The sequence below is a fragment of the Salvelinus sp. IW2-2015 genome, linkage group LG9 (assembly GCF_002910315.2).
Source record: "Salvelinus sp. IW2-2015 linkage group LG9, ASM291031v2, whole genome shotgun sequence".
NCBI classification, from domain to species: domain Eukaryota; kingdom Metazoa; phylum Chordata; class Actinopteri; order Salmoniformes; family Salmonidae; genus Salvelinus; species Salvelinus sp. IW2-2015.
The window spans coordinates 16,670,123-16,691,199 of NC_036849.1; the positions used below are offsets into that span (position 1 = coordinate 16,670,123).

Consider the following 21,077-nt stretch of genomic DNA (forward strand, 5'->3'; position numbering starts at 1 on the left):
GGGGTCTGGTAGTGGTACTCTCGGCTGTTCTTACTATTCTTTCTTTCGGCAGGGTTAATACCTGCCTGGCGCCGAACAAATCTTCTATTACTTTTCTATATTAATACCGCTACTACAGTAACAGAGACTGTGAGCCCAGGGCTTAAGATGAGGAGTTATCTGGAGGGAAAACAGACATGACACTCTACACACTAAGGCAAATCTTGAGGACACATTATGCAGAGAAGGATGCTACTGAACTGTATCACAAGTTGACTAAAGCAACACAAGAGCGGGAGAGTCTGCCCTTGGACTTCCTAGTCCGAGTCTTTGACCTGAGAAAGAAAATGTTATCAGCCTCAGCTCGTGCCCAATCAGGCTGCAAATATGGAACAGAGTTAGTCAAGAGCAATGCATGCAGGCCATTGTTACAGGATTAACAAATGATAATGTCAGGGAGAGAATGAGAGTGCATCTCCAGAATATTAACACCAGTGATGAACTGTTGTTTGAGAAAATGCTAATTGCCCAGGGCTGAAGCGACAGAAAACGCTTGCACAAGGCAGGATTTCACGTAAGTTCACACACCCACACGAGTGAACGCAGTACAGGAGTGAAGATAACGGGGTAGGGGAGAGAAATGTGCACAGTCAGAGCCCTCACAGACCACAGCCAAAAACAAAGAAATACATCCTCTCCTGAGTAAAATTGATGAGAGCAATGAAGCATTCCAAGAAGTGACCTGTCAGATAGCCTCATTAGTACAGTCAGTGCAGGGTCAGGGTGACAGTTCAGTTAGGAGTCGCTCCAACAGAAAACCAAGTCCAACCAACAGGGAGAAAGAAGAAAATGCTAAAGTTGTTATGAGACTGGTCAACAGACTTGCCATCATTGCTACAAATGTGGCAGTGATAGCCATTGGGCAGTAGGATGTAGGATCAGGGGCAGGCACAGCCATCGGGAAACGCCTGGGGGTCACAACCATGGAACGGGGAGTGACCCCGATACATCTAGTCTTCCAGTGTTGCAGTGGCTGCAGTGCAAAGGTGTAGCGAGAACCTCAGAGTTTAAGTTGTGTTCATTGTGTCATAAAGCTGCCTATTGTTCCAAAGTGTGCCAACAGGATCATTGGAAACAGCACAACCTACATGTAAGACTGACATCTCATGATGAAGTGGGCACGGATTCATTGGGGTCACCCATGACCTTTCCCCGCGCGTTCAGCCCGGCAGAGGAGGCCAGAGACATTAACCTATAACACTTTAGGGCTGCCAAGCTCTTATCAGGATACCAACTAGAGATGTTCAGATGTGTATATATTTTTCTCGTTTACCTTTACTAATCACAGTGTAATAATGTTTAGTGGGGGTTGCGTCTTTGCCATAATGGTAGACTGGACATTTTGTAAGGGGCTTAATACAGTTGTATTCCAGCCACTAGGGGGTACTCTGGTGAAGCCCATGGGAAATAAAGAAATATAGTTTAAGTGAATTGGGGAGAGGAAGAAAAGAAACAAAAAAAGTGCTGTAAACTGCTGTTACATGTGGCTGACATGATTAAAAGTGAAATAAACTGTACCTTTCGCGTTGTAGTTTATAATATACGCTCATAGAAGGGTAACAATATCATTACTGTGTGATGCCACACCCCTCCTGGGCAGATAGAAGCAAATGAGTTTGAGAAATGGGTCATCCTAGGGAAGGTTGAATAATAAGGGATTGGTGTGAACATCAATCTTGTAGAGGCAAGTCTTTTTAGTATAAACATACATACCATATCTCTAACACTACCCATTATCCCTCTAAATCTTAATGCAAACCTCAGCCACCAAAATCTAAGCTACACGTTGCCAATGTTAAGTCTTCGATCCTACTGAAAGCCACAGTCTGCCGAGCGGTGTAGGTTCCCAATACGAATTGTTGGAGACAGAAGTTCAGACAGGGTGGTGTCATACCTACCTGAAGCGCACAGCATTGCGCAGGGGTGTGTCCCCATAGCGATCTTTGGCGTAGACAGTGGCGCCCTGGCTCAGTAGATACTGCACCACTTTMAGGTGGCCCTCACAGGAAGCGATGTGCAGAGGGGTACGTCCATCATAATCCCCCAGACTTAGGTTACTGCCCTGATGACAAGAAACACATCTCATACTGTATAGTTAAATAAAGGTTAAATAATAAATACATTTTTACTGCTCTAATTAAGTTGGTAACCAGTTTATAATAGCAATAAGGCACCTCGGTTGGTTTGTGATATATTGCCAATATACTACGGCTAAGGGCTGTGTCCAAGCACTCCACGTTGAGTTGCGCTTAAGAACAGCCCTTAGCCGTGGTATATTGGCAATATACCACACCCCCTTGGGCCTTATTGCTTAAATATATCACCTATAAAATAGGTTCAACCAACTGTAGCGTGGGACTGAGAGAGTAATACAAGCACACACATTTCTCTTTCACCCTGTTCACTGATGATGTTCTGGGTCAATTTGACCCAATACACTACATACAGTAAGTACATAAATACATGATTTTAAACTCCAAACATGAATTTTCAGTAGTTGAGGATGTCCTCTTTAATATGCTGTATTTGCTATGTTTATATACCAAACTATTCAAAATGTAGAGCCAAATGTTTGATACTTATACCAAAGTCATAAATGAAATGAAATGTTAAGCTCATTTTTAGCCAAACTTCAGATCACTATCCTACAAGTAAATTAACCCTACCTAGAGGACTAGATAAGAGATCATTGTGAAAAAATTAAGTTAAATAGTATTTCAGTGTTGTTAAACTCCCTACTGGGTAAATTGACCTTCAACATAAGGGGTCTCGTAAAAGAAAATCAAATGTGCTGTATTCTTTTCACCAAGCAGGCTAGGTGAACACAGTCNCTACTGGGTAAATTGACCTTCAACATAAGGGGTCTCGTAAAAGAAAATCAAATGTGCTGTATTCTTTTCACCAAGCAGGCTAGGTGAACACAGTCTTCAGAGTGGAACAGGAATAGATAGAACTGGTATTTAACATTGGATTTTGAGAGTAATTTGGGCTACTAGGCATCTATCTGCATTCTGCATTGAGCCAGTGAATGTAGCAGAACCAGTCAGGTCATCATAACATATGTGACGTTCATGGTACAGTGCAAAGTCTGTGGTATCAGTATGGAAACGTGTCTTAGAACACACAAACATATGGTTTGAACTCTGTCCTACAGTCCTGTAATCATGTCGTTAGAACAGGTGTTTTCTTCTCCCCCTCCTGATAGTAAAAAGAATCACTGCAACAACTGACCTCACATACTAACAGACATGTTGTATTTACGTAAATGTTCCTCACCATCTCCTTTATGGCATCCAAGGCCTCCAAGTCTCCTATCTTAGAAGCGGCACAAGCTAAGATGGGGGTCAGAGCATCCCGGACGGCTTCTAGTTCCTGGAAACATCAGCAGAAAAACCATCAGCTGTCATGTCAATACAAAGACACAATCAGTAGAGGAATGCTTTATGTAATGTGTTGTAAGTGACGCCTATAAAAATACACTATCAAGTTGAATTTAACACATTGGAATGCCCAGGGATAGTTTTTTCTCTCCAAAAAAACGTATCTGTCCTATCAGATAAGCCAGAGCCCGATGAAAACATGTTAGGTGGAAAGTAAACCAGCAGACTCAATGGTGGTGACAGTGTGTGTGATGTGGCTGGCTGTGCGGTGGCCTCACCTCCTTACAGCTGATGCTCAGGGACTTGGCGATGACCTGGATGAAGCGACTGTCGCTCAGAGTGAGCTTGGCCCCCTGCAGGTCAGCGATCATCTCTCCCCGCAGGTTCTGACTCAGCATCTGTACAGGTACAACAGAGACAACAAAGGACAGATAACACACAAACAGTCAACACAGACAAGCATGATCAAGGAATACACCATCATGTCACTGACCTTTATCCGCATGTGAATCATCTCTGCCATCTATTGCCATTATTTTCTTCTTAAAATAGGACTAACACAGATGTCACTCTAAAGTTCAGGCTAATGTTGACATTCGCTTCAAAAGATTTTCTATACAAAGTGTAGTGAGGTAATGAGTGTGTTTTGAATGGGACTCCTACCTTTATTTTGGCCTCTTTGCTGAGGTCCGTCCTGGCCAGCACGTAGGACAGCTTGCACAGGGCAGCCTCAGGAGTCATGTCACAGCCTGCCACCAGTCCTGTGTCACTCAAGGCCTGAGGGGATCAGGAAGACATGTTAACACACATCCATCCACATCATGTGCACTCTCCCACTCCCACTGGACACAGTGTTCTGGGGTACCTTTCCGGTGGCGTACGATGTGGTGACAGAACCCCTCAGACACTGGGTGCAGTTGACCATGATCACGCCCCTCTCTGTGGCATTCCGGAACTCCTCAAGCAGGTCAGCACGGTTGTCAGGGGCGTTTCCACTACCATACGTCTCCAGGACAATGCCCTCCATGGGCGCCTGCAGGAAGGACTTCACCTGCGCGCACACACACACAGAGAGAGATACAGCCAGCAAGATGAGCGACCATCTCAGTCTGGCTTGTGGACAAAGGAGTGTACGGAGCTAGGATCGGGTACAACAACCTGCCCAGACCTACCCTCCTCCCCCCTCCTTCAGACCATTATATCTGGTGATTCACTGGCTCCAGGAGATCTCTTCAAAATACCAGCTCTGGCATCTGGAGAGGAGATGGCTCAAATGGCCAGGCAGGGGGAACCATTAACTTCAAGGTTAATGGTTGACAGCGTCATTTCACTTGGCAGCGGACCTTAGACCTAACTTGTGGAGGGAATCATAGCAAGTTATCTTCCATTGGATTTTGGATCAAGCGCCTAGCTTGCCAAAAATGTGAACAGAATCCCAAATAAACCCCATGCTGGCAGAGACCATGGAAGGCAGAGGAGACACTGATGCATAATCAAAGAAGCAGATAAAAACATATAAATAAATAAAACAATGAGACAGTAAACATTGAGACAGTAAAACCATCCTCCCCTCAATCTGTAGCGAGGAAGGCGTATCTAAGTGTTTAAGTGTCTGTGCCAAGCCCCTCGTCTTTAGCGGGTAATTGGACATGCCCCATAACCCTGTCTCCTTTTTCATTGGACTAAACGCCGCTGGCAGCCCCAAAGCAGCTCCCGGCTGTATGCAGACCACTTGGAACGCCCACACGATGCTGGTTCGTCAGAAAACACAGTAGGACCTGCATGAGAGGATTCACCACAACAGAGCTACAATGAAGACTTTTAGATAAATATGGCCCCAAATGGCTGTTCTGATTTAGTCTTTCTACAATAGGGTATTACTTTCCCTATTGCCGTATAGCAGAAGTAGGAAGAGAGTTGTGATTTAATGATGTGGTTGAATAGGCAACAGAATCAGGGCAGAGCCACTATCCACCCCTTCTCACCCCCACCCTGGGAAGCCTCTTACAGTCACAGCAGTGATGCCTGGGAAGAGTCTCAGCAGACCCACGTTACGGTTCATCAGAGTGCTCACTCTGAACTGCGCGGTTGTGTTCGCTCGCCACACCGTGTCCCAGTTAACTGCAGGGGAAATGGAAAAAGTTTAGTGAAAAGATCCATCCTAGGCCATGTCAAAGATTTGACTTGATATACACTACCGTTCAAAAGTTTGGGGTCACTTAGAAATGTCCTTGTTTTTGAAAGAAAAGCATATTTTTTGTCCATTACAATAACATCCGATTGATTCGAAATATAGTGTAGACATTGTTAATGATTTTTTGAAGGCCAGCATCCCGGAGTCGCCTCTTCACAGTTGACGTTGAGACTGACGTTTTGCGGGTACTAATTAATGAAGCTGCCAGTTGAGGACTTGTGAGGCGTCTGTTTCTCGAACTAGACACTCCAATGTACTTGTGCTCTTGGTCAGTTGTGCACCAGGGCCTCCCACTCCTCTTTCTATTTTGGATAGATCCAGTTTCTGCTGCTCTGTGAAGGGAGTAGTACACAGCGTTGTACGAGATCTTCAGTTTCTTGGTAATTTCTCGCATGGAATAGCCTTCATTTCTCAGAACAAGAATAGACTGTCGAGGGGGCCTCCCGGGTGGCGCAGTGATTCTGGGTTTGAGTCCAGGCTCTGTTGCAGCCGGCCGCGACCGGGAGGCCCATGGAGCGGCACACAATTGGCCCAGCGTCGTCTGGGTTAGGGAGGGTTTGGCCGGCAGGGATATCCTTGTCTCATCGTGCACTAGCGACTCCTGTGGCGGTGACCAGGTCGCCAGGTGTACGGTGTTTCCTCCGACACATTGGTGCGTCTGGCTTCCGGGTTGGATGTGCATTGTGTCAAGAAGCAGTGCGGCTTGGTTGGGTTGTGTTTCGGAGGACGCATGGCTCTCGACCTTCGCCTCTCCCGAGTCTGTACTGGAGTTGCAGCGATGAGACAAGACTATAACTACTACCAATTGGATACCACGAAATTGGGGAGAAAAAAGGGGTCAAATAAAAAATTATAATAATACATTTAAAAAAAGAATAGACTGACGAGTTTCAGAAGAAAGGTCATTGTATATGGCCATTTTTGCCTGTAATCGAACCCCCAAAAAACTGATGCTCAAGATACTCAACTAGTCTAAAGAAGGCCAGTTTTATTGCTTCTTTAATCAAGACAACAGTTTTCAGCTGTGCTAATGTAACAGTGTAGCTTCTGTCCCTCTCCTCGCCCATACCTGGGCTCGAACACAGGAGTGATGGTTGCTGATAATGGGCCTCTGTACTCCTATGTAGATATTCCATTTAAAAAATATGCCATTTCCAGCTACAATAGTCATTTACAACATTAACAATGTCTACACTGCATTTCTGATCAATTTGATGTTATTTTAAACACAAAAATGTGCTTTTCTTTCAAAAACAAGGACATTTTTAAGTGACCCCAAACTTTTGAACGGTAGTATAGATATAAACACATAACAGGACAGAACAAATATTACACCACTTGATTACTTTTAATATCCACTTCAGCATTGGCCAGAGGAGCCAGGTTAGGAGAATTGAAGGCATTGAAACTCCCAGAATCCACCTTGGTTACACGGTTCCCCCGGTACAGCTTGTGGTGGAAATACAAACAAACCTAGAGACGTAGATGGAGAATGAATGAAACCTACTAAGACATCATTAAGCATATACACTGAACCAAAATATAAAATGCAACATATAAAGTGTTGGTCCAATGTTTCATGAGCTGAAAGAAAATACATTCTACATATGCACAAAGCTTATTTCTCTCAAATTTTGGGCACAAATTTGTTTATATCTCTGTTAGTGAGCATTCCTCCTTTTACAAGATATTCCATCCCCTTGACATGTGGCATATCAAGAAGCTGATTAAACAGCATGATCATTACACAGGTGCACCTTGTGCTGGGGACACAAGGCCATTAAAATGTGCGGTTTTGTTACAACACAATGCCACAGATGTCTCAAGTTGAGGGAGTGTGCAATTGGCATGCTGACTGCAGGAATGTCCTACACAGCTGTGGCCAGATAATTGAATGTTCATTTCTGTACCATAAGGCGCCTCCAATGTCATTTTAGAAAATTTGGCAGTATGTCCAACTGGCCTCCGAAAACCGCAGACCACGTGTATGGCGTTGTGTTAGCGAGCAGTTTGCTGATGTCAACGTTGTGAACAGAGTGCCCCATTGTAAAGGTGGGGTTATGGTATGGGCAGCTACAGACACCAGATACAATAGCATTTTATCAAAGTCAATTTTAACGCAGAGATACCTTGACAAGAACCTGAGGACCATTGTCCTGCCATTCAGCTTCTCGTCCCCTCTAACCCTGGTCTGGGAATGCCGCAGGCACTTCATGTTTTTGATTTGACCTGCGGCACTCCAGGAACAGGGTTGTCTACCCCTGTACTACTGTTATAGTTTATACACTGAGTGTACACAACAAGATTCCACAGGGATGCTGGCCCATGTTGACGCCAATACTTCCGACAGTTATGTCATGTTGGCTGGATGTCCTTTAGGTGGTGGACCATTCTTGATACACATGGGAAACTGTTGAGCTTGAAAAATACATCAGCGTAGCAGTTCTTCACACAAACTGGTGCGGCTGGCACCTACTACCATACCTCGTTCAAAGGTACTTAAATATTTTGTTCTGCCCATTCACCCTCAATGGCACACATACATAATCCATGTCTCAAGGCTTAAAAATCATTCTTTAACCAGCGTCATTACGTGACTTACATTAATGTGATGACTGTTATTTATCGAATCAACTAACTATGTTTAATTGTTACATGATTAAATGAATCATGTAACAATTAACTCATTAGGAATTTGGGGCACCACGGAAGAAGTTGTTTAACGAGTTACCATCTCCCGAATTAAACTCCAAAGAAATATAAATATAGGTTTTATCGATAACAGTCACTTACTAATCATTACCTCATATCAGTCTCATTCGGAATGTCGCAGACCTCTTGAATCCGCAAAAACACCAGCCGTTTCTTATTATTCAGTTCTACACAACCAATTTTAATTATTTACTTACTAATAACACAGAATACACACTTACATGAGACAAAAGTCCCTAGTGGACTAACAAGATATGACAGCTTGTTACAAATATGGAGAGGGAGGGGTAGATAAGAGTCAAACTTATTGTACATTTGGAAACTACCCTCAAAAGTAATAATAATTCTTTGCTCACAAACCACCGCTTGTTTGGGTAAGGAATGCAATGTATTTACGTGTAGATGTCTCTGTCCTTCGTCTCTCTGAAACCAATCAATTCTTCTATGGGAAGTGGCTCGATGGGTGTAAGGCTCTGGTTGTCCTCCAGTGGTCACAATGTCCTTAGTTGTTCTGGCATGGAGTGGATGTTTCATCAGATGCACCAATGATTGTCGAGATGGGATCTTCTCCTTCCTTTCTCGGTAGATAGTCAAATTCTAGATCCCTTTACATGAGCAGACTGTCAAATGTTCTGGTCCAGTCCATCTTCTTCACCTCATGTTGAGGGTTTCTAAGCATTTCAACGTGTGGCCACAGCTTCACGTCTGCTGGTCTGGTAGTTGAGGTTATCTTCTCACCTTGTGTTGAGTCTTAGAGTTTCAACCATTCAGCTCACGCTGTCTGTCTGGCATGTTAATTCTTAGCGAGTCCTTTTAAGCACTCTGGTCGGAAAGGCAGTTCCATCACACTGACACTCTTCTGACCTCATTAGGGGCATGGCTTAGTTAATGTGCCAGGGACATGAAAAACCATTACCTCATTAGGAAACCAAAATCACATTGCTATCTTAACATAGTTTCCTCGTTCTTCATATTGTATTAGCATCATATTGGATGGAAACAGATACACCAGAGCGCACAACAGAACATTATACTGTCTACACTCGGTTTGTTGTTTATATTAAAATTGTTTCATTACAATCGATTTTAAATCAGAACTAAAGTTTAGTTGCTAAGGACTCCACAATGTGGTTAGCCTTTATGGCTGGGACTGCAAGTTTGTGTTTCATTTTTTTGTGTGGATTCCACGAGTGCTAGCTGGCTGTACTACAGACACCTGTCGTCGTCGTGGGAAAGACTCATTGTTATCTTCTCGTAAAACAACTGGTTGCAGCTAAGGAGATCCTGAGGGAAATCAAAGAGAACCAACAGCTTTACGCTATGGAGGAACAACATACTCCATCATGGAAAGATCCGACTACCTCACAAAATAACTTTAACCTGAAAAAAAGAAAAACTGATTAATCTACAGACACGGACGATTTACTTACCGTTGAAGTAGAGGCTAGTTCTCTGGCTGGAATCCATGCAACACTGGAAAAGTTGTGAGGTGGTAACAGGGTTGGGGGAGTTTGAAATTCTCATGCTCCAAGGAGAAAACAAGGCACTCACAGCCAAGGTAAAAATCCACAATTCCAACATGGATTGTCTACTCAGGGAAAAAAGGGTGATGGAGTCGCTACTAGACATACAAAGTCGTAGCATGCGGGAAAATCTATTTTTTCTGGGATTCCTGAGGACACATCCAATAACCCAGAGGGAGCGATCAGAGAATTCATGCAATCCGCCTTGAAAAACTTCCTATAGACTGTAAACAAGGTGGCTTTCCAACGAGTGCACAGACTTGGAGCGACAAGACCTTCGGTCCCGACCGATCATAGCAAAATGTATCACTACCAACAAAAGGAGCTGATCAAAAGTAGAGGAAGGGAGCTTAAAGGGACCAAATTGTCTCAATGACCAATTTCCAAGGGAGATATACAAACATCGTAAGAGACTGAATCCGGTACAAAGGGAGAAGGGTAAGCGTGCCTTTCTCATTGTGGTCAAACTCTTTATAGATGGACAGCTATTTCGAGACAGCTCCATAACACCACGGCTGTACTAAATTCTACAGGGACTTCAGATAATTTTTTTCATAAAGTATGGGAACTTAAAAAATATCTGAACATTATGAAGTGGATTTGAACACACGTACTCAATTACATGCTCGCTTACACCTGATCTTGTGTTTATTGTTTGTCTACAAGTTTATATATGTTTACAACAAGCAAGGGGAAGATATCAGAATAGGGGCATAATAACATATTGTATGGAATACATTTGTACTGTAGTGAAGCCGTCTCTAGAGTAATGCAAGGTCTCTTTCATGATCATGTGAAACGGCAATTGCTATGGAAATGCTGGAATGTGTTTTTCAATGATGTTAAAGTTAATTATGATGCAACTATGACGGTGATACGATATGGACTACAATTATCATCATGAATATTAACCTCTTGGCGCACGGATCCCTTTAGCAGGATCATTTATCAACAACCGCTGAATTGCAGAGCGCCAAATTCAAAAATAATTACTAAAAATATTTATAGTCATGAAGTCACAAGTGCAATATACCAAAACACAGCTTGTTGTTAATCCACCTGTCGTGTCAGATTTTGAAAATTTGCTTTACAGCGAAAGCAATCCAAGCGTTTGTGAGTTTCTCGATCACTAGACAAAACATTAAACACCTAGCAGCAATGTAGATTGGTCACGAAAGTCAGAAAAGCAATAAAATGAATCGCTTACCTTTGATGATCTTCGAATGTTTGCACTCACGAGACTCCCAGTTACACAATAAATGTTCCTTTTGTTCGATAAAGAATATTTTTATAACCAAAAACCACCATTTGTTTGGCGTGTTATGTTCAGAAATCCACAGGCTCCAGTGGTCATGAATGGCAGACGAAGATTCCAAATAGTATCCGTAAGGTTCGTAGAAACATGTCAAACGTTTTTTTATAAATCAATCCTCAGGTTGTTTTTAACATACATAATCGATAACATTTCAACCGGACGGTAAACTATTCAATAAAAGAGAAAGAAAATGTAGAGCTATAACTTTCACGCGCATGAACTAATCGAAGGACATCTGGCTATCCACTGACGCGTTTTGATAAATCTCGCTCATTTTTCAGAATAAAAGCTTGAAACTATGTCTAAAGACTGTTCACACCCTGTGGAATCTGGTTGATATCCCTTTAAAATGGAAGAAAGGCAGGCAATGGAACAGGGATTTTTCAAAATAAAAGGCACTTCCGGGTTGGATTTCCTCAGGTTTTCGCCTGCAAAATCAGTTCTGTTATACTCAGACAATATTTTGACAGTTTTGGAAACTTTAGAGTATTTTCTATCCTAATCTGTCAATATTATGCATATTCTAGCATGTGGGCCTGAGAAATAGGCCGTTTACATTGGGAAAAATAACGTTCCCAAACATAAAAATTCTGCCTCCAAGCGTCAAGAAGTTAATGCTATACGCACTACATGTTACACACAGACACTCAACCATGCAAATTGGCGGAGTTATTTTTTTATTCGGACATCAGTCTTACACAGACATTGATATAGTGAGTGTGTACACATCCAATATCATACACATCAACCTACTCAGATTTACTACACACATAATATCTTCTCTAAATTTTCTAACATCTGTGGCATTGGCTCACAGGCAAGGGAATAAAACAAAAATTGCTAGAACCTACTTCTTAAATATCTGACGTTTGAAAGCTCTAGTTTTGACTGTCATATTACCTCTGATGGCAGTAACTTTACAAGAACTAATTATGGTCAATTTAGACTGAGAATAGTATCTAGTTATGATAAAGGGTGAAATAAGTATAGCCAGTTATAATTGTAATGGTTTAGCAGATTTAAAAAAAAGATCAGTCTTTACATGGCTAAAAGAAAAGGAATATAACATACTGTTTACAGGAAACTCACTCTACATCCTTAGATGAAGTTGTGTGTAAAAAGGAATGGGGTGGTGAAATAATTTTCTGTCGTGGACAAAGGAACTCAAAAGGTGTGATGATATTAATTAACAAAAATTTAGATCTGAATGTGCAAATAATCAGGAATGATTCGCAAGGAAGGTGGATCCTTTTGAATATGAAAGTGGACGAAAAAGAGATTTGGCTCATTCATCTCTATGGTCCAAATCAAGATGATCCATACTTCTTCGAAAACATTTATACCAATTTATTGAACTTACAGGCAACAAATGATCTAATCATTATGGTAGGAGACTATAACAGTGATAAGTACCTCAATGGACCGTAAAGGTAATCACAAATTATCATCACCGTGCCCTAAAGGATATCACCAATATTATGAACAGATTAGAAATAGTGGATATTTGGAGACTAAAAAACCCCGACCTAGTGAGATATACATGGAGACTTAATCAAGCTAAGTCATCTTGACTACTTTGTCTCTTTCATCAAAGGTTAAAAAGTTTCAATAGGGGACAGAATGCGATCGGATCATCATCTATTTGGCATTCACATACAGTGGGGAGAACAAGTATTTGATAACCAGCAATTTTGTTTTTACAAAAATCCAGAAAATCCAGAAAATCACATTGTATGATTTTTAAGTAATTAATTTGCATTTTATTGCATGACATAAGTATTTGATCACCTACCAACCAGTAAGAATTCCGGCTCTCACAGACCTGTTAGTTTTTCTTTAAGAAGCCCTCCTGTTCTCCACTCATTACCTGTTTTAACTGCACCGGTTTGAACTCGTTACCTGTATAAAAGACACCTGTCCACACACTCAAACAGACTCCAACCTCTCCACAATGGCCAAGACCAGAGAGCTGTGTAAGGACATCAGGGATAAAATTGTAGACCTGCACAAGGTTGGGATGGGCTACAGGACAATAGGCAAGCAGCTTGGTGAGAAGGCAACAACTGTTGGGGCAATTATTAGAAAATGGAAGAAGTTCAAGATGACGGTCAATCACCCTCGGTCTGGGGCTCCATGCAAGATCTCACCTCGTGAGGCATCAATGATCATGTGAAAGGTGAGGGATCAGCCCAGAACTACACGTCAGGACCTGGTCAATGACCTGAAGAGAGCTGGGACCACAGTCTCAAAGAAAAGCATTAGTAACACACTACGCCGCCATGGATTAAAATCCTGCAGCGCACACAAGGTCCCCCTGCTCAAGCCAGCGCATGTCCAGGCCCATCTGAAGTTTGCCAATGACCATCTGGATGATCCAGAGGAGGAATGGGAGGAGGTCATGTGGTCTGATGAGACAAGTGGTCTAAACTCCACTCGCCGTGTTTGGAGGAAGAAGGATGAGTACAACCCCAAGAACACCATCCCAACCGTGAAGCATGGAGGTGGAAACATCATTCTTTGGGGATGCTTTTCTGCAAAGGGGACAGGACGACTGCACCGTATTGAYGGGAGGATGGATGGGGCCATGTATCGCGAGATCTTGGCCAACAACCTCCTTCCCTCAGTAAGAGCATTGAAGATGGGTCGTGGCTGGGTCTTCCAGCATGACAACGACCCGAAACACACAGCCAGGGCAACTAAGGAGTGCCTCCGTAAGAAGCATCTCAAGGTCCTGYAGTGGCCTAGCCAGTCTCCAGACCTGCACCCAATAGAAAATCTCTGGAGGGAGCTGAAAGCCCGTATTGCCCAGCGACAGCCCCGAAACCTGAAGGATCTGGAGAAGGTCTGTATGGAGGAGTGGGCCAAAATCCCTGCTGKAGTGTGTGCAAACCTGGTCAAGAACTACAGTAAACGTATGATCTCTGTAATTGCAAACAAAGGTTTCTGTACCAAATATTAAGTTCTGCTTTACCGATGTATCAAATACTTATGTCATGCAATAAAATGCAAATTAATTACTTAAAAATCATACAATGTGATTTTCTGGATTTTTATTCCGTCGCTCACAGTTGAGGTGTACCTATGATAAAAAGTACAGACCTCTACATGCTTTGTAAGTAGGAAAACCTGCAAAATCGGCAGTGTATCAAATACTTGTTCTCCCCACTAACTCTTAAAGATTTTACACGAGGATGGTGCTATTGGAAATTTAAACAAAGTTTACTGGAGGACAACCTATTTTGAACAAAATAATTTATAACTGAATTTTTCGAGTACAATATAGGTTCAGCAAATCCCCTTATTGTTTGAGATACCTTTAAAGTGTACCTTCAAAAGGTCATTCAATATTCATCAATAAAAGCACTTTCTGCCTAAAGAGACAAGACTAACAAGGGAAATCCATGAACTAACAGTACAGGTAGATAGCAATAAAAACGATACTACAGAGATACAAAACAAAGAGAACTTGATGAACTTATTCAAGTACGATCTAGTGTAATCTATTACAAAAATAATGCAAACTGTATGGAATTTGGAGAAAAATGCACAAAATTCACGCTGAAATTCCAATACAGGAACGCTAACAATTTTTTTTTGCAGAAACTCGTTACTGAAGACAGAGTCATCCATGATTCTCCGAACTATATTTTAAAAAGAGGAAGCTAATTTTTTTAGGCAGATGTTCTCTTTTCCGTCTCATCCTCTCCCACTGAATGAAGATTACGGTAAGGAATTCTTTCCAAATAATATTTAAAAAATGAAAATTAACAGAAAGATCAGTGCGAAGGCCAAATTACAGAGGAAGAACTTTGAGGCTATTAAATCCTTTCAGTCTGGAAAAAACCCAGGGCTTGATGGCATACTGGAAAAGGTATATCAAGCCTTTTTGATATACTAAAATCTCCATTGTTAGATTGTTTTTACTCCTCCTATAGGAATGGTAGTCTGTCAGGTACTCAGGAGGTAGGTCTGATTTCCCTATTATTAAAACAAGACCCAGATGGCAAATATAAAGACCCAGTCTAAAAAGCTCGAGGACCCTTACACTTCAATGTTGTGATGCAAAAATACTAGCAAAATGCATAGCACTCAGATATTGCACCAGGTATTGTTCATCCTGATCAGACAGGTTTTTTACATGGACGATAATATACGACAACGACTAGAAATAATAGATCATGAAAAATCTAAGAAGCCAGGCCTGGTATTTATAGCGGATTTGAAAAGGTATTTGATAAAGTAAGACTGGATTTTATTTATAAATGCCTGGATTATTTCAATTTTGGTAATTCTCTTATAAAATGGGTCAAAAATAATGTATAGCAAATCCTAGGTGTAAAATAGTACATAACGGCTATTTCTCAGAGAGTTTTGAATTGTCAAGAGGAGTTAAACAAGGGTGTCCGCTGTCACCATATATATTCGTTATGGCCATAAAAATGCTAGCTATTAAAATCAGATCCAATAACAGAGGATTAGAAATCCAAGGCTTAAAAAAACAAAAGTGCCCATGTATGCCGATGACTCAAGTTTTATATTAAGTCTGCAAGCTAGATCCCTGCAATGTCTCATTGAAGATCTAGGTAACTTTTCTGTACTCTCTGGACTAAAACCTAATTATGATAAGTGTACAATATTACATATTGGATCTTTAAATTCAACTTTTACATTACCCTTCAGTTTACCTATAAAATGGGCTGATGGTGAAGTAGACATACTTGGTATTCATATCACAAAATACATAAATAAGCTCTCAATGAATTTCAATAGAAAACTACCTATCTATTTACGGAAAAATGTACCTGATTAACTCCTTAGTCATATGTCAGTTTACTCAATTACTTATGGCATTGTCTACTCCTGATTTCTTTTTTCAAATCATATGAGCAAAAAATATTTCGCTTTATCTGGGAAGCTAAACCAGACAAAATAAAACGTGCCTATCTATATAATGAATAGGATGGGTTGATTAAATATAAAAGCACTAAACCTCTCTAAAAGCTTCACTTATTCAAAAGTTTTACTTCAACCCTAAATGGTTCTCAAGTAGATTACTAAGAAAAGCTCATCCATTGATTAAAAATTGCGATTAATTGAAAATGATACTTTTTTTCCAAAGTCTCTCTTTTTCAAACAAGCATTGCAGAGCTGGCTACAATTTCAATTTCATCCCCTGAAAAGATAGAACAAATATTACAAAAGAAATTATGGCTGAACTCAAATTTGCTAGTTGATAAGATACCTGTATTTATGGGAAAAATGTTTGAAAATGGTATTTTGTTCTTAAATTATATTGTAAATTGGAATGGTAGAGTTACGTCATTCATGGAGTTATCAGAATTGTACGGGAAGGTCTGCTCAATCCAAGAGTATAACCAATTGATTACAGCATTACCCCAAAAATAGAGGAGGCAGGTGGCAGCGGGAGGAGGCAGGGAACTGGTCTGTCTGCCCAATATAAAAGGATCAAAGCGGAGGAATAAAAATAGCAAACAGGAAAGTATACCAGCTTCATTTGAGTACCAGGATGTTGACAACTGTGCCATACAGATTGCAAAATAGTTAGGAAGAGATTTTTGATGGACCGATTCCATGGTACAGGGTGTACGAGTTGATATATAGAACGCAAGATTCAAGACTTCATGCTTTTCAGCTAAAATGATTATATAGAACTCTTGCCACCAACAAAATGTTGAATATTTGGGGTATAAAATCATCGAAGCTCTGCAGATTTTGTTGTGAGGATACAGAATCAATAGACCATTTATATTGGTATTGCCCTCAGGTAGCCTGTTTCTGGTCTCAGGTTCAGGAATGGCTGAAAATGCATAGCATTGATCGAAAATTGACCCTAGAAGAAATAGTACTGTTAGGAGCTCTGGAAAGATCGGATCAGTCAATTACTAATACCCTTAGTAAAACTATTTATCTTACAACACGCAATCTTTGGATTATATTCGATTAGATAGAAATTGTACGTTAAACATCACAGCATAGTTGAAAGATATGTGTTGCGTAAAAACCCAGTGTGTGGCCAGCAGAGATAGATGGGATGGGCTGAGGGAAGGGATGTGGAATTGGAGACAAGTAGGAGTGGAGTTGCTGTGTGGGAGATTGACCATCATTCTAAGATAAGTTTTAAATTAAATATAATAAAAAGAATGTTTGAATGACAGTAAGGGGCAGTGTTTTTACAACTAATGCCGGTTTGCCTGAGGCCATGCAGGTGTTTCTACACATGCATATACACTCTCATTCAAATAAACGCATACAAGAGCACACACATGCATGTAATAGTGCCAGACATGCACACAAACATATACAGTTGACATTGCTGTTGTGATTTAAGTTGTACTTGGTTTTAAATGTGTTTTTAAAATATTTTTTTTGCATTGTTGTTTGCTGTCTTTTTCTTTTTTCTCTTTAGTTCATTCTCTTGGTTGTTGGTGCAATGGGGGGGGTTCTTCAGGGTGGGGAATGGAATTAATTGTATTTCTTTCCTTTTTTCTTGGGAGGGGTCTCAAATGGTTGAGGTACAGCTATTGGGGAACTGTGGGGGGGGGGGGGGGGGGGTATTGGAGGGTTCAGGTTCACGCTTTTTTGCCTGATGGGAGATGTGTCAACGTGACCTTGAGCAGGGCATTGACCCTGGATGCTTCTGTGTGTCGCTCTGAATGGGAGTCTGTTGGATGACTGGTATGATGTACAGTTGAAGTCGGAAGTTTACATACAGTTAGGTTGGAGTCATTAAAACCGGTTTTTCAACCACTCCACAAATGTCTGTGTTTTTTGGCATGTCGGTTAGGACATCTACTTTGTGCATGACAAGTCATTTTTCCAACAATTGTTTACAGACAGATTATTTCACTGTATCGCAATTCCAGTGGGTCAGAAGTTTACATACACTAAGTTGACTGTGCCATTAAACAGCTTGGAAAATTATGTCATGGCTTTAGAAGCTTCTGATAGGCCAATTGACATCATTTGAGTCAATTGGATGTGTACCTGTGGATGTATTTCAAGGCCTACCTTCAAACTCAGTGCCTCTTTACTTGACATCATGGGAAAATCAAAATAAAATCAGCCAAGACCTCAGAAAAAAAAAATTGTAGACCTCCACAAGTCTGGTTCATCCTTGGGAACAATTTCCAAACGCCTGAAGGTACCACATTCATCTGTACAAAAAAAAATTGTACACAAGTATAAACACAATGGTACCACGCAGCCGCCATACCGCTCAGGAAGGATACGCGTTCTGTCTCCTAGAGATTAACGTACTTGGTGCGAAAAGTGAAAATCAATCCCAGAACAACAGCAAAGGAACTTGTGAAGATGCTGGAGGAAACAGGTACAAAAGTATCTATATCCACAGTAAAACGAGTCCTATATCGACATGACCACTGCTCAAAAACAGCCATAAAAAAGCCAGACTACGGTTTGCAACTGCACATGGGGACAAAGATCATACTTTTTAGAGTAATGTCCTCTGGTCTGATGAAACAAAAATAGAACTGTTTGGCCATAATGAACATTTTGTTTGGAGGAAAAAGGGGGATGCTGGCAAGCTGAAGAACACCATCCAACCATGAACCACGGGTGTGGCAGCATCATGTTGTGGGGGGTGCTTTGCTGTATGAGGGACTGGTGCACTTCACAAAATAGATGGCTTCATGAGGAAGGAAAATCATATGGCTATATTGAAGCAACATCTCAAGACATCAGTCAGGAAGTTAAAGCATGGTCGCAAATGGGTCTTCCAAATGGACAATGACCCCAAGCATACTTCCAAAGTTGTGGCAAAATAGCTTAAGGACAACAAAGTCAAGGTATTGGAGTGGCCATCACAAAGCCCTGACCTCAATCCTATAGAACATTTGTGGGCAGAACTGAAAAAGCGTGTGCGAGCAAGGAGGCCTACAAACCTGACTCAGTTACACCAGCTCTGACAGGAGGAATGGGCCAAAATTCACCCAACTTATTGTCGGAATCTTGTGGAAGGCTACCCAAAGCGTTTGACCCAAGTTAAACAATTTAAAGGCAATGCTACCAATTACTAATTGAGTGTATGTAAACTTCTGACCCACTGGGAAAGTGATGAAAGAAATAAAAGCTGAAATAAATAATTCTCTCTACTATTATTCTGACATTTCACATTCTTAAAATATATTGGTGATCCTAACTGACCTAAGACAGGGAATTTTTACTAGGATTAAATGTCAGGATTTGTGAAAAACAGAGTTTAAATGTATTTGGCTAAGCTGTATGTAAACTTCTGACTTCAACTGTAGTTGTTGAGCAGCTTCACTGCAAGTAAGTTGTATGTTTCAGATATTCAATAAAAAAAATTTAAAAAAAAGAAACATTCCAATCTTGCTACTAGAGAGCCAGTGGGAGAGTTCTCTCCCTCTTAATTTACAACAGGGTGTGAAGGTGTGGTTAATTGTCTGCCAACAAAGTTCATCCTCACACCTTCATCAATCAGGGAGGACATAGCCAGTCATATCACCTTATTACCATAGCAGGCTAAAAAGCTAGACACATGTCAACAGCATGGACAATAGTATGAACACACATTCATTTGAGAGAGAAATGTGATATAGCTGTTCATCTAAAAATGTGCAACTGGGAATAGGGTGATGTTTGGCCAAGATGATTCAACTACATTGCATTCAAAAACAAGTGCAGGTGACATGCAGTCAGGTGTGTGTGAGTGCTGCTCCAAGAGGTGTCCCTCCCTCTACTCACCTCAGGAATGACAAACTGACCAGCGATCAGCAGCGCCCCCAACAGGTTGTCTCTTCCATCGTTCCTCATCTCATAGATCGGCACCTGCAAGAGGTCATAAAACAACATTTCACCCTTCTGTTATCTTAACTATATGAAGCAGTTTAGCTGTAAGGATGGCAGGTGTACCTGGGAGCCGGTGAGGATGACAGGCTTCCCCAGATGCTTACACATGAAGGACAGAGCAGATGCTGTGTAGGCCATGGTGTCCGTGCCGTGGAGAATGACAAAACCGTCATACTTCTCATAGTGTTTCTGGAACCAAGACACAAAGAGAACAGGATCAGACTTTAATCAAAGGTTCCAAGGTCAAAATGTGTAGCCTACATCTTGCCACAGGCTACTTGAAATAAGTACTGTATTTAATACAAAAGCTGTACATTACATTTTCATAAAAGGAAAGGGACAACGGATTTTTACTTCAGTGAATGACGTGAAATTGGTGTGTTATTGCATTATAATGCCTCTGCTTATGTAAATGGTAAAAGTCAGGGTTATGGTTAATGTTAGGGTGAAGTGCAAGATAAATAAAATGACCACACCAAGTACCTCAATGTCCTTCCCAATTGTAGCCCAGTCATCTGTGGTCATATTGCAAGAGTCCAGCAAGGGGCTGTACTCTAAAACAGTGTACACTATCCTCTTATTTTGTTTACACAGCCTGGGAAAAGACAAGTTGAGTCAATCATCCTATAATAACCAAATCAACAGAAAACACACCCAAAGAAGCTCTGTGCATCAACAGAGCAGACAGTTTACATAGACACACAAACAATCCAGGTTAAGCAACAAAAAAAAAAATATATATATATATACATTTTTAAAAAAGGTAATCACTTTAGGGGTGTAGAGACACCCCTCTTTTTTGTCTTGGTTGTTCCGCTTACTTTACAAACTCATTAAGACATGGAGCCGGTTCTGTTTACATGAGGAAAAGGCTGAAGATAAAGGAAGAGAGTGAAACAAGCCTAGCCTACTTTATGAAGCGAGACAAAGTCTATTTGGTTGGGCCTTCTGTTTCAGCAGCAGGGTGCCCAAACCAGTTCCTAAGCGCTGGGTGTGAATTATGGACGTATGATGAGGGAGGGGGCGACTCCGTGGGAAGTCTATGATGCTGTATGAGGAGTTAC

The 21,077-nt window shown here is 41.2% G+C and overlaps 2 protein-coding genes across 3 annotated transcripts in view; both read right to left on the bottom strand.

The window, feature by feature from the left end:
- The window catches only part of LOC112081138 (L-asparaginase 1), a 126,394-nt gene that overhangs the window by 80,071 nt on the left and 25,246 nt on the right, over positions 1–21,077 (bottom strand). The window lies entirely within an intron of this gene.
- Positions 1–21,077, bottom strand: part of LOC111969013 (60 kDa lysophospholipase) — a 63,451-nt gene that overhangs the window by 28,529 nt on the left and 13,845 nt on the right. The window contains exons 2-11 of the mRNA XM_070445168.1: positions 20,497–20,608; positions 20,077–20,202; positions 19,909–19,992; positions 6,960–7,086; positions 5,428–5,540; positions 4,285–4,470; positions 4,083–4,196; positions 3,698–3,817; positions 3,316–3,411; positions 1,938–2,101 (exon numbers count right to left, since the gene is read on the bottom strand). Coding sequence (XP_070301269.1) covers positions 1,938–2,101; positions 3,316–3,411; positions 3,698–3,817; positions 4,083–4,196; positions 4,285–4,470; positions 5,428–5,540; positions 6,960–7,086; positions 19,909–19,992; positions 20,077–20,202; positions 20,497–20,608 — 1,242 coding nt within the window. The remainder of the gene's footprint in view (positions 1–1,937; positions 2,102–3,315; positions 3,412–3,697; positions 3,818–4,082; positions 4,197–4,284; positions 4,471–5,427; positions 5,541–6,959; positions 7,087–19,908; positions 19,993–20,076; positions 20,203–20,496; positions 20,609–21,077) is intronic.